This window comes from Etheostoma cragini, chromosome 22 (genome assembly GCF_013103735.1).
Source record: "Etheostoma cragini isolate CJK2018 chromosome 22, CSU_Ecrag_1.0, whole genome shotgun sequence".
NCBI lineage: Eukaryota > Metazoa > Chordata > Actinopteri > Perciformes > Percidae > Etheostoma > Etheostoma cragini.
This window is the reverse complement of record NC_048428.1, coordinates 15,425,646-15,439,369: the sequence shown is the minus strand read 5'-3', so window position 1 is coordinate 15,439,369 and position 13,724 is coordinate 15,425,646. Positions and strand designations below refer to the sequence as shown.

Below are 13,724 nucleotides of genomic sequence, written 5' to 3'. Positions count from 1 at the left end.
GTATTTGTATTTCTGTGTTTTATTACACTTGCAAATATTGTAGCCTATTTCGTGTGTTGAACTTCCTCTTAAACTACTTCCTATCTCCCAGGCCTCTGTAACCAATGGCAACACGCAAACTGAAAAAACTAAGTAATTTTCTCGCACCTTCTGGAAGCTACCATCAACAGGCAAATCAACATCACAAGTGTGAGAAACACAGCAGACCGATCAGATTGACCGAAAGGCGAATAAAAATGTTTGAGATGTGTAAAAGGCAGCATAAGCATGCTGATAGTAATAGCAAAACGTTACATAACAAGGGGAAACATCTCTAAAAATAGTTGTAACTTTAAAATTGGACTGGAAGTCTTGTATTGCCAGACTTTCACTAACGTAGACTGCAGCACATAACTTTTAATATCTTATCTTTCCCACCAGATGCTTGACAAATGTTTTCATAATTAACATTAAACATACAACATTTGTAATGGCTTGAATAGCTAACAATGTAGCTAGCTGTAACGTTAGCTAGCTAGCTAAGTTACTATTTGGGTTAGTAACGTTAACGTTAGCTAGCTGAAGCCAGGCAAAAGCAGCAAGCTCCACTCACTTGTTATAGGCTAGTTTAACTTAGCGGGCACTTAATAAAACTAACAATAATAATAATGATAATATATAATTTGTAATTCCGACGATAGCGGGGGGGGCATCAGGTTGCGACACCAAAGCATCTCAAACTCCGAGTATATGCGGCAGGAGACAGTAACGTTAAATGCATTCAACGGTCTTTCAAAGTAAAGCCGTATCGACACATACACCGCTTACATTTCTAGAAGTGCTCACCTGGTTAAATGAAGTATTCGCTCAAAGGGCCTCTCTTATGTCGCTATTTCCCTGTCTTCGACAGCCTGAGTGCAGAATCTGTAACTAACTGCCGCTGGTGGCTGGTGGCTGGTGGCTGGTGGCTGTTGGAGGTTTAGCTAGCTAGCTACTGATATCGACTAGCCCACTATACTCCTGCTGCATTCAAGTACTCTCGGATATCTAACCTGTTACATAAAAGTACACGGGTGGGCTGTGGATACCCTTCAAACCAAACAGCAAAGAAGTTGGAGTGTAATTTGTAATTCTCAAAGACAATTTCCGGACTGACTGGCCGTTGGACAGGTGGTCTATGAGGGAATTTGATGCAAATCTGTTTGGTAATTTGAGCCATTAATGCACAATATAAATCAAAATGAAAAGATCCATGGTGTGGAAGTGGCCCTTGTGGGTTGGCGGATTATTCCCCAGCTCCTCCTAATAGTTAGACAAGCAGCTTGCCTGGCCGTTCTGCATCAGTGTGAGAGGCAAATTGTAAAGCATTAAATTAGCCCTCGGGCTACAATCTGGCACATTTACGTGTACTGTTGTGCATGTTCATCGATGTGCATGTAAAAATAAAAGAAATTGCCAAAATAAGCAAGGTCCAATAATAATAATAATACCTAATTGTGAAGCCTTGTCATTTTGGGGGGCCTGTCAAGTTCTATTCTTAATATTTTGGCTGATAATGCATGCACATTTAGCATATTTTAAACAAATGTGTGTTAATCAAATTATCACAAACTGACATTGGAAAATCCGGGGCAAGGTAGTGTTCCAGCATAAATGTGGTTGCATTTTGGCACCAAGGCCACAGCTAGCGTAAATCCAGCCATGCGTGGATGGACATGGAATTCACCCTGTTGAAACTGAATCATTAGTACAAACAATTGGCATAACACTGGATAACATTGTGTTTCAAAGAAGCCAAAAATGTTGTTAACTGTGTAGCTTATTTGGGGAATACTGTGAGTAAATTACAATTACCAGTAAGTATTAAAGTGAAAAATAACATCTATACAGTCGACATGTTCAAAATATATATTACATGTGGTGGACCATACTGTTATGGCACGAGTAAAGACAAAGCTTTTGCATAATTCCATAAAAAAATGTTGCATTTGAAGTATTCCAGAAGAACTCTTGTCTTGTGGTCCTGGCTAAAATCTTATCTTGGCTGGTGAGGCCACGTCAACATTTAATGAGACTTAAGGAAACATTCTTTTGTGAATACTTGTACAGTCTCACCTCAGATAAGATATCACAGCAAATAATATTTTGGTAATATTATAATGAATTAAAATTTAATTGTAATACATAGGCTATATTACATTAACAATGTATGCATACTTCCAGATTATATATTATACTTATATTACAGCTATTGTTCTCTGGCACTAGAGAGCAAATAAAAATAAAATTGTCTTATTGACTTTTTTTTTGTTCATAGATGTTATTTTTGTTGTTAGAAGCCATATTTCAACCACACTGCTGATAGGAGAGGTCTGCTGCCTGGTCAATATTAACATTGAGGAATGCCGTTATATGCACTCCTGTTCACTTAAAAGTCTCAATCAAGTTTCACTTGGGACTTCTCTAAACATAGTTTAAATAATCCATGCTCCAAACCCATAACGAGGAATTTTTACGAGGGGCACTTGAAAGCAGCATATCTTTGAGTGTGGACTGTCGACAGCAGCGCTGTTTCATTGCAGCTGCACATCCATGACACTCAACAGACCCAGCGAAGAGATGACTGTTTTTACTGTTCACATGTGCATTGAGCATGAGCATGACCTGAAACTGAGAAAGAGTCCTCTCACTGGGCCTCAAGATATTCACAACATGTCGAATATTTAGGTTAATTGTCGAAGCATCAGTCATCTACAGGAACCAAGACTTGACAAACTGCTTTCTGCGCCATCTGTCGTGTACTGTGGGAAACAAACAGGTGACCTATATAATAACTGTTATAATTACCACCTTGGCCCAAAGAATACTGCTATGGAAGAGCCATAATGAGGGGAAAGAATATGGATAGGAATGAAGAGCATTTATTTATAATTATCTTGATCTTATATATTCATAATGATCTTAGCGTGTCAACAGTAGGCCTATGTCTTTTAATAATTGTTACTTATAAGTCCTTCACAGAGAAACCATTGACATATTATAATAGAAAAGCACATGTATTTCATTATGCTAAGAATGACTTATTTCCATTTAGGTGTACAGCTCCAGGGCCCTAATGTTGTATCACTGTGCTCACTGGCATGGCTTGCTGGTACACTTAAATGGGATAAAGCCATCTTTTTAAGCCATGATATTTTTGCTTATGTTACACCTGTGCTTTTCATAGTTATATACAAGATCAGATCTGCTTGAAAAGCTCTTTATCTCATAATTTTGACTTATTCATTTAAAACGTTGAGATATTAACATGCAACCCTGACTGCCTTTGCAGAGGGTTTTTTGTAAATGCAACTTTTAAATGTCCTGCACCAGCACAGCAGGTATTTGAGATCTAACTCATTGCTTTTAAATCATTTATGGCCTGGACCCAGATTATATCTTTCTCCTTGCACGCTCAACCTGAACGCAGTCTGGTGTCCTCAGGCAGGAACCTGTTGGCTGTTATACAGCACCACACTGGGAAATGGCCTGCCAGAGAAACTTAGACTTGCTAAATCAAGTTTTTTTCTTTTAAATCACTTCTGAAAACTGACTTCACTTACATAAACTATGCATTTGTCATGGAAAATATTTTCAAGTCACAGCTCTGAAGACTGGGCAGGACTGAGGATACTGGAAAAAAAATAAAAATCAGTCGGCTGAACTCATAATAACCCAAAGAAACAGAATGAAGCACTGCAGGTTATTGCAGTTTTGAACCAAATTGAGGCTGAAATTACAGACTGGCATTGATTTTAAATGGAAAAGGAAGGTCATTGTTGTCGTTAAAGCCGGCCGGAGCTCTTGCCAGCTAAGGAAGGCCCAATGAAAATGACAGATGGCTATTAATTATACTGGACATTATGGCCAGTCAGTATCTAATTAGACTCATTGGGCACGAGGAATCACAGCAATAGATATCATGCATTGGTCTTTTTTTTTTTTTTTTTCATACAGTCAACAGCTTTTTCTAAACGTTTTTCACAGAGACTTTTATATGCGTTTCTTTGTTATGACTACAGGCTGCAATTTACGTCATACATTGACAAATGCAGAAGGTTAAAAGAAAAAAAACCCAATCATAATTCTTAGCCTAAATTTTCGCAGCCTAAATACTGCAGACTAAACTGCTGCTCACATACACATTTTTGAAACTCAGAAATAAGGGTGGCCCACTCCCTGTACTTGTCTGGACAGGCAGAACGCACACTCGTAACACCGTGCCGTCACACATAAGGTGCTGATACACCAAATTAATTAACCTGCATTGTGCCTGACACCTTTTTGGGCTTCCCAATTCATATTGCCCAATTTCCTGTCTTTTCTCCTGCAACCGGGCAGCCAAATTGTATTAATTGAAATCATTTTCAAATGTGTCCAGCCAGGGGGTCAAAAGCACAACAAGCTATAGTTTGCATTTATTACAAGTTGGCACTGGCAGAAGAAAGTGCCTGATATGACAAGTGTCCTACAGATTTACAAAATACAGACCTGTAAACCTGTGAATGTTCTTCATGCAGTACCACTGGTTGACCACCAGAAGGCACTCTGTTATAGCAAAACTAAACCTGAGGGGTGCAAGACATTCTCTCTTTGATGCAGTACCTGCAGCTATGAATGTCATTCTGTCTGATGATTTGTTACCTGCTCATTAAAGACTGAATCAGGTATGATTAACTTAGATATGCATCCATGCTGGGTACACACACACATCTGGTTTAATGCTCTCTTTCCAGGCATGCACACTTGATAGCAATTTTGAAGTAACGTCGTGCAAAGTAGGCTCCAATCCACAATAACTCTCATGTGATTTTTGATGTTTCATCGCTTTGATCAGCAAGATAAACAACCCTAAAAGCTTCAATTAGCTCTTAAAAGGCCTTTGAGAAAGCTTAAGTATATTACACTCCGAGGATGATTCATAACATCCTGCATTAACTTTGTCAGTTATAATCAATCACAAGGTAATAGTCTTAAAAAATCTCATAGTAATTGAGATGAATCCCTCATTTCAATGACAAGTCTGGTTTTTAAGACCCAATTATCACTTTGAGTTCCCTGGCCCAGCAGATGCGAGGGGTTTGGGTTCTGAGAGGAGAAGAGGGGGAAGCAAAGTTGGCTTTTTCAGCAGGGAGGAGAGGATGGAGATGGACTCAGTCCAAAGAAGGATGAATATCTTCCTTGGCTGTACTGCATCAGAGGGCAGGTAGATTTATGACAAACTCACATAATCTTAATTTGTGCTCAGCCCGATAATGCATCTCAAGGCCAGAATAGTTCTGCTCAGTGTTTCTTAACTGGATGTTTCTTTAATTATATGTCAGAGGCCATAAAACTCAGGAGAAGAATTTCCACAAAGCACTGTTTTATGACTTGGTCATTACTGTAAATTACAAGCAACAAGAAAAGAGACTTATGGAAGAAAAATGCAAAAAGAAAAGTGGGTTTATTTATTTCCATTCTCTCTTTTACCACCCTGTTGGTACACTGATCATTTGTAAGCCTTATCAATGCGACACGGTTGTTGCTCCCTAAGACCAAACTTCGGGGGCGCTGACCAGGGAAGAGATTGTACATTTTAACGAGCATGTGTGAAAACACGAGGCTTCCATTCATCACACAAAAGGAAAGAAAAATAAAACTGTACAAATACTGAATAAATGAATAATACAAGAGTAGTTGTAAACATATACATATTCACAAATACAAAGTAAAATGATACTTCCCTCAAATTTAGTCCAGCAATATGAGCCATTTCCACACTTTAGATGGTGTGTGCACACTTACAGTATGGTTATCGGACATGACAGTTATTACTCGTAATAATAATGATAGGAGAAATCGCAAGAACTGGAGTTTTAATGACCTCTACATGAAAATGCATGATGGCTATACACAAAAGCTCCTCCACCCCCGCAGCAGTTGGCACACCACAAGGTGGCTTTAGAGTCCCTCTGTCGTTATATTGCCTTTTTTATATGATGCCACTTAATCTTTGGTGAAAAATGTGATCATGTTCAATTACACAAGAGAGCATTTGCTACTCTTGTTTTTTGTTTAAGCGCATGGTATTTCCTGCTAGAGTTGCGCTGTTCTTCTAAAGGGTTCTGACAAGTGTTTAAACATTTAAATTACTTAAAAGCAACAAGGATAAAAAAAAAGGCTTCCTACCCATTCATCCTTGCACCCCCTTTGATGATCATTACCTCACCCCTGGCTGTGTGTCTCTCACACACACACACACACACACACACACACACACACACACACACACACACACACACACACACACACACACACACACACACACACACACACAAAGAGTAAATCAGGCAGGTCTGCCTCATTTCTGTGTGGCGTTCAGTCCATGGAAACTGCAAAGTTCTGCCCTCCTCAGCTCAGTTCAAACCCGGCGGAGGACTCAATGGCGTACAACAGCTTGTTCCTCATCAGGTGCTGGTCGCAGAACTCCGGGAGCTTGAGCAGGTTCATGCAGGTGCTGGCCGTGGGCAGGCGTTCCAGGTCGTTGCCGCCATTGTGGATGCAGAAGGCCGGGTAAAGCTCCTGTGTACATATGTAAGCTGGTAAAAAGCAGCTGACAAATTGGCTTCCGTCACAGAGAACTTGGAACATTTTGAGGCATTTAAAGACGGACAACTAATGAGACGTGAATCAGCTAACGTCAGTGATGATCGCAATGTCCAAAGCAATCCCGATTAAGCAATAAATGTCAAATTCCATTAGGGAATAAATGTTAAAAGAGTGACCTAAAGCTTTAAGCTAATACAGAGGAAATATAAATTTAGGAAATCAGGTTAGTGTTTGAAAGGTACTGAGTGGGAAATTGGCCCACAGTTTGACCCCTGGATGATACGCTGAAGGAATGATCATTTCATGTTGTCTATTGGGCATTTTTTATATCAAGCCTCCTTGTGATGAGGCCACCTCATCTGCAGACTGTCACACTGACCGTTTCCATCACGAGCTAGGCCGACAAATAAGCTCCCCCGCCCTGATTTCATCCTGCTATTTAAAGTTAGAGTATGCAGTTCAGCGGCCATACACACCCGATTAAATGGCTCTTCAGGGGCTTAGCCGTAATGATCCCATTTTTCTGACAATTACCGTATTAAACTATCGTTGCTTATTGAGAAAGTGCCATTACCACAGCCATCATTTCGGAAAAAAGAGGGTTTCCATCATATTTTTTAAATGGCTTCTCCTGACAGAGCTATTTCCTTCTAATGAATCCTGGACTGTTTCACGACAGCTAATTAAGGCTTAGCTGGCTCAGGCGGAGGGCCGGGTCAGGGGCTGCTCCCCCTTCGAATTACCGCCCTTTCAGGCCCGGTGAAGTGATGAGGAAGGAGGGGATGGGGGGTGATGCCACTGGCCAAAGTCAAATTGATTAAATGAGGAAGGAAGGCAACTCCTAAAACCCCAAGAGGAGAAAGTGAAAAAGATTTTAAGGAGAGTTTTGCTCTCTCCCTCTACTGCAATTAGGATTTCTTAACTAATTACAGTCATAAAGAGTACTAAAACCAATCATATGATGATTACAGCTTCTGGTTAGACAAAGTAAGACAAATTAAAACTCTTAAATGGCCCGAGCAACACTTTCTGCTCCCCCATCTCAAACTATCTAAGTGCACTGCAAATCAAGTCAGTGAGAAAGTGAAATGGCTTCCAATTAGGAAACCATTTCAGAAATAGGAGCAATAATGATTCAGCACTGCTAAAACAATGTTTAGAAGCACAGGATGTAGTTCCCTTGTATGTTTATTTCAAAGGAATGTGCTGCTTTCTGTCATGTCACACAGAAGGCAAAAGTTTAAAAGTTTAACCTGCTACCGAGAACTGAATGGTGATATCTGTCCAGCCAGGCTCTCTAACCAAGCCCACACATACAACACATGTAACCCTTCAACAGAGGAAGGTCGTGAACTATAAAACAAGAGTGGACGTGGAGATAAGACCTCACCACACTGGCTCGGCCTTATCGCAGCCTAATTTTAAAATGATCGTTATAAGGGCAGTTATCAGTCTAGGTATTTTCATTACAAGCCCATTAAGAGGGAACACTCCCTTCTGTATTCAGGTTGTACACAGTCTAAAGACTAAGTATAGGAAGAAGAAAAGATACAGCGAGGGGAGTTTTCAAGTCTGGTAAAGCCTCACCTTGAAGCCCAGCAGTGGAGGTCTGGAGCAGCTGGTGACAAACCTCAGCAGCTTGCGCTTTTCCTCGTCTGTGAAGCTTTCGACCACCTCCCAAAATATCTGGATGACTGGGTGAGTGGCCGTGTACCCTCCTAAAAGGAGATGACGATGGAGAAAAATTATATAAGTTCAACCACACTCGGACCTACAATACCTTCACCATATCTATTAGTTTTTAAACTGAAGGGATCCCAGCTTGGACTGTAGATTAACAATTTAAATAACAAGTCTGTATTATAATGGATATAGGCCAGTAACAATTATTGATTAATTGTAGTTATTTTGTGTAGTCACAATTAAAGCATTAGAGCATTTCTTTATGAACAGAACAGAGGATACCCCACCTGCAGTTTTAAACATTTAAAATCCACCGAACCACCTTTATACATGTTTAAGTAATATTGTTAGTCTGTCTGTTGTGTTTAATCTACTATTGTGCTTTGTTATATTAGCAACGTTACATGACAACACTGTAGCGGAAATGGCCATAATTCATTAACGTTACGCTACCTTAGTTCCCCGGGGATTTGTGCCCTTATTTTGCTAATCTGCAAAGAACATTTGCTAAGGTCCTAAGGAGTATGACTGTTGATTGTAATTGTTTATTTTTTGTGCAGAATTGTAGTTATATAAGCGATTTTTGGTCGGACCGTTGAGCCAAGGCTGTGCTACAGACAGCTGTCACTTGTTGCCATAGCAGCTCCATTCTTCTTGAGCTGTAGCTGACTTAGTCCAGAGAAAATGAACACTCTGTTTTATTGGTAAAGATTAATTCTTTGTTTTTTTCAATGATTTTATTTTTATTGATCCATGCTTTATGATAATAAAGAGGCGGGGTTTACTACAGAGGCTGTGAACTTGCATATCTGGGTCATATAATAGATATAACATACAGCCTGCCTCGTGGGATTCATTCAAAACTTGAATTTGTCTGAAAAAGTCTCAGACAAATAAATATTTTTTAAATTTGACTGAAAGAGACAAATATATGGTAAATCATTGATAATAGTCTATAGACACCACAGGAATTTGCTACACCAGCAACAATATTCTTAACATCAGCTCCTACCTGAGTAGTTTGTGAAATTTTTAAGGTCATCAAGACAAATTGGCACATGAGCCCCAGATATCAGCACCTAATGAAAAATTGTGAACAAACATACATTTTAAGTTTCTGTAAGTTTCAAATATGGTGCAGGTTGATGGACAGATTTTCTGATTGCATGCAGTGTACCTGGATCTCCTGCTGGTCAAACATGCGCAGCCACTCCAGGTTGACCACATTGGCCAGGCCCTGTCTGAAGGCCAGGCAGTGAGGCCGGATCTGCTTGTTCAGTCTGTAATCGGCCACCAAATGGATGTAGGCTATCCGGTTTGCTGTGGTCACAGGAATGTCTTTGCCTCCCAGCTTCAGCTCAACCACCTGAGGGTCAAAATGTTATTTACAGTTTCCTCACAGTTTTAGTTCCAGTATTTCATTTTTTTGTGAATAAATATGACATATTCTAATAGTAGCTGAGTAATTTGACTGTTATGTGCCCATACCACATACTTCATTATGCAGATCATATTATGCATATCATTGAGCCTGCCAGCTGACCAACAAACAAAGAGCTTTAATTGTGCCAGGTGGATTTAATTTAATCCCAGAAAGGTAATTAAAATATTTTCCAACAGCACTCTGATTAAAGGTATGGCTCAATGTGAGTGTGGTTAAGTGCAATTCAGTGTTTCTAAATATAGCACATCCAATGAACATCTGGTCCAATACAATTTGGCCTCAAGTTCTCTTTTCATTAGCTATAGAGCAGTTAGCACTTGATAGGATTTGCTCATCTCTGTTCATAAAGCAGGGTGCATGACGACATCATAGCGACATCAGGGGGACAATGTGAATGTTCATCTTTTTCCAATGCAATTTTGCTGCATCATATATGACAGTGTCCATCATTTCCAGACAGCTAGCTAGACTCTCTGTCCAATCTGAGTTTTCTCTTGCACGACTAAAAACTTCTCAACAAACACATATTCTACCAAAACAAGTTCCTTATTAAGGCTATTTTGCAGAGGCACCATCATTGGGTCCAGGGCTTAGGATGCCCAAGATGATTGTGATTGGTTTAAAGAGATGCCAATAAACTAGAGAACGATTTTCTCCCATCCCGGAATGCTGTGTGGATTACTTCCTCTGCACACTGTGGCGGAAGGTCTGGTAATGCAAGACTGCACATAGACTGTCACAGAATTGACTGAGAGAAACTTAACATGATATTTGTTTAACAATAGTACAAACTGCAGTCACAATTTACAATAGACGTGAATCAGCAACTCTCTGACGCAGTCTTAACAAAAACTGATAAGCTTCACAAAGATATTTAGTGCAGGGAGATTGCAGTAAGGTATAAAGTAAGGTGTCCCTTTTATTCTGTCCATCCCCTGAATGCTGCATACAGCATGTGGACCACTAACAGGTAATAATTTTCTGCTTTTTTTTCTCCGCTACAGTAGATTCTGATTATGTGCTAATGTAAGAGAATTACTGTCCTTATCTTGCTTGCATTGGCTATCTTACGAGGGCAAATGCAGGGCAGACTGCTCCCGGGTGTGTGCCTAATCTTTAACAAATTGTTTTCCCTATCGTGTTTGCAATGCCCTATTTGCAACCAGGAGGGCTACATTGTAACTCAACCATTTCAGGTGTTGTTTGAGAAGAGCTAATAAGACGCGTTAAGGCCCTGAGCAAACAGGGGCTTCGGGTAGAGTGCAGGTCTGGGCCCAGGTGCCTCAGAGTGCTGGTTGCGGCTCGTCTCCGCAGCCTTGAGCTTTGGAGGGGACGTGCTTAAGAGCAGCTAGTTGCTTCTTTCAGGCGTGTTCTAAGATAATTTCTGGGGGGAAAGGCAGGTGGAATGGTCAACAGAGCTGTTGTGTTCCATGCACTGCAGCAGAGCGACAGTGGCAACGTGCTTTATCTCTCTCAGAGCTGAAAAGTGGCACATCATGATGGAAATTAATTATTAACGCAACAAAGAGGAACCAAACAGGAGGAAGGAAAGACGGCTGAATGAGAGGTACTGACGGGGGTAGGAATAGAGATGGAAAAAAAAAAACGTTTATCCAACTCCATCCCATCATGTCCCCAACCCCAGTCACCTGAGCCTCTCCCAGATCGTTGTTGACCACAGTGAAGTTGAGGCCCAGCTCCTCCACGTCACCCTCATAGCTCTTAAGGAAGAGGAGATTGCGGTACATCTCCGGGTCCAATGATGCCAGGTGGTGGATGTCTACTTCCGCACTGGTCCCCAAAAGTTTGGACAGGAAGAAACTAGCAAAGGGCAACTCCACCAGCATGTTCTCATACAGCGCCTGTAGAAAAGTATGGCTGTTTACTGGAGAACAACAGCAGGACAAGGAAACACTTCATTCTTATTAAATTCCCCCACAAACATCAGTCAATCAGTACAAGTGAGGAAATGCCCTGAGCATTAAACAAAGAGATTGTTTATTGCTTGGGTGTCACTGAATAAAACATGATGATTAGATAACTGAGATAACTAAATGGACTGCAGCCCGCATCAAGTAGCAAGCATAACACTACTAAGTACATATTCAAAAATGAGATTACAACATACATTTTAAACAATACATTTGCCTATTACTCTTATATCAAAAAATCAAGTGATAAGATAGTAAATCTGGTCACATCATAGTGACTGAGAGCAAAACACAGAACACAATCTATCTTAAACACACAGGCTTCTGTTTCACCCGCCTCAAACTTTATAAATGCCAATTCTCACCTTGACCTCAAATGCCATTAAGAACTACAGCCAGGCAGGTGACTCATAAAACCCAAAGCTAATGTACTGGAATAGTCCAAAAAAGAACCCGTTGGAGGCATTAAAATATACAGGTCTTTATAAATGATAGCGCTAAACCCTGACCGCATCAGCTAAATGGATTATAAATCTAAGGATTTCCATAATGCATGCATCTTAAACACACATGCACACATAAATCACAGCTATTTTATAAACACAGGTTAATTGCACAACTTCGAACATTGTCTATTTTTTATGCAAAATAATCCACTTAGTATTTCTCTCGTGGCCGGTGCTCATTTCAGACCATATGTGCCGCGTGGCCCCTTGAAACCTATCAATAACACTTATGCCGGGAAGAGGCAGCAATAAGTATATGGGAAAAACCTGTAGCCTTATTTTTTCAATGCCACATACTTAATTTATGGGTGTTTATTGCCAGAAATTGTGCCAAAATGACTTGGGCTGGGAGGAATTAATTATTATGGCCCAGGCCTTTTAATATAAGTGAGTGCAGTGGCAACGCAATTAAAGCAGATCGCGGCACCATCAGGTGGAATAAATGCCAACAACATAGCAGGTGCATTCTGTTCGCTGCCAAATACATTCCTTAATTTACAACATTAAGAATCAATAAAATTATAATGCCTTTCAAACGCATCTCTATTAATAAGGGGGCCAACCTCACACACCTCACACAACAGGAACTATCAGTCGCTGGAGTTCAGGGAAAGGAGACTGGTGGGAACGTCTGGTGGGTGAGACGGGAGGATTAAAACTTTCATCACCCTCACAGTTTACAGAGTGGAGAGACCACTGCTGATGAGGTTGGAGGTTTTGCACTAATGAGAGACGAATGAGGCACAAATAGAACCTTCAGCAGGTCTATTACATAATAAGAAATATGATTTTAAGAAAACCCCCGTCAGGAAACACTCCCATCAAGATTATATTAACTCTTCAGTCACAAGTCTGGAAGGATAGGACCACAAAAGCATAGAAACCTGTTTTCACGTTTCACCATTTATGGCTTAAATCCTTCAGCTTGTCAGCTGGGTGGACAAGTGAGGAAGAAGGATGATGGCCAGCTTCTATTCTGATGTTCAATCCCATTTCAGTGAGTACCCTGGACAAGCCACTCCTGCCTGTGATACATCACCTCCACAACAATGGCACGCCTTGGACATTAATTAACAATATTAATCTCCCGTGTCCTTTGAGCCTCAATGTGCCCAGTGCACACTGCAGTTGTAGTGATGCAATCCCAATTTATATAAACGGTTGCCTTTTATCCAGGCAATAACGGCACTAAACAAATATCAATACACCTCTCAAATGGCCACTCGAACGTCCATTTTTATGGAGAAAGAGGAACTTAAGGTAGGGTTAATTGAAAGTCAAATTCAAATTAATTTCCCCCTCGACTAATTGCCTGAACCATTAGCTATTGGGAGCGCAATATCGAGGGAGTGGGGGCGGAGAACTTCTAGCTGCTGATTGATTATTTCCCACTTGTGAAGAATACAGAGAAGAAGATGAATAAAAAGAGGAGGAGGAGTTACAATGCTCTGATAAGTGGACCGAGCCATCTCAGACCGAGCAAGAGAAAAGCGACCTGGATGTTCCTGACTGTAAAACAGATCAAAACGCTATTACCACATGCTTTGAACG

The 13,724-nt window shown here is 40.5% G+C and overlaps 2 protein-coding genes across 9 annotated transcripts in view; both read right to left on the bottom strand.

Moving 5' to 3' along the window:
• The window catches only part of dnajb6b (DnaJ heat shock protein family (Hsp40) member B6b), a 36,706-nt gene extending 35,604 nt beyond the window's left edge, over positions 1 to 1,102 (bottom strand). For all 8 annotated transcript variants that reach the window (XM_034861513.1, XM_034861511.1, XM_034861509.1 and 5 more), the window contains exon 1: positions 826 to 1,102. The gene's annotated coding sequence lies outside the window, so the exon portion shown is untranslated. The remainder of the gene's footprint in view (positions 1 to 825) is intronic.
• Positions 1,103 to 6,329: 5,227 nt separating this feature from the next.
• ube3c (ubiquitin protein ligase E3C) overlaps positions 6,330 to 13,724 on the bottom strand; it is a 28,344-nt gene continuing 20,949 nt past the window's right edge. Inside the window, exons 20-24 of the mRNA XM_034861506.1 lie at positions 11,386 to 11,598; positions 9,470 to 9,658; positions 9,305 to 9,371; positions 8,197 to 8,327; positions 6,330 to 6,582 (exon numbers count right to left, since the gene is read on the bottom strand). Coding sequence (XP_034717397.1) covers positions 6,412 to 6,582; positions 8,197 to 8,327; positions 9,305 to 9,371; positions 9,470 to 9,658; positions 11,386 to 11,598 — 771 coding nt within the window. The 3' untranslated portion in view covers positions 6,330 to 6,411. The remainder of the gene's footprint in view (positions 6,583 to 8,196; positions 8,328 to 9,304; positions 9,372 to 9,469; positions 9,659 to 11,385; positions 11,599 to 13,724) is intronic.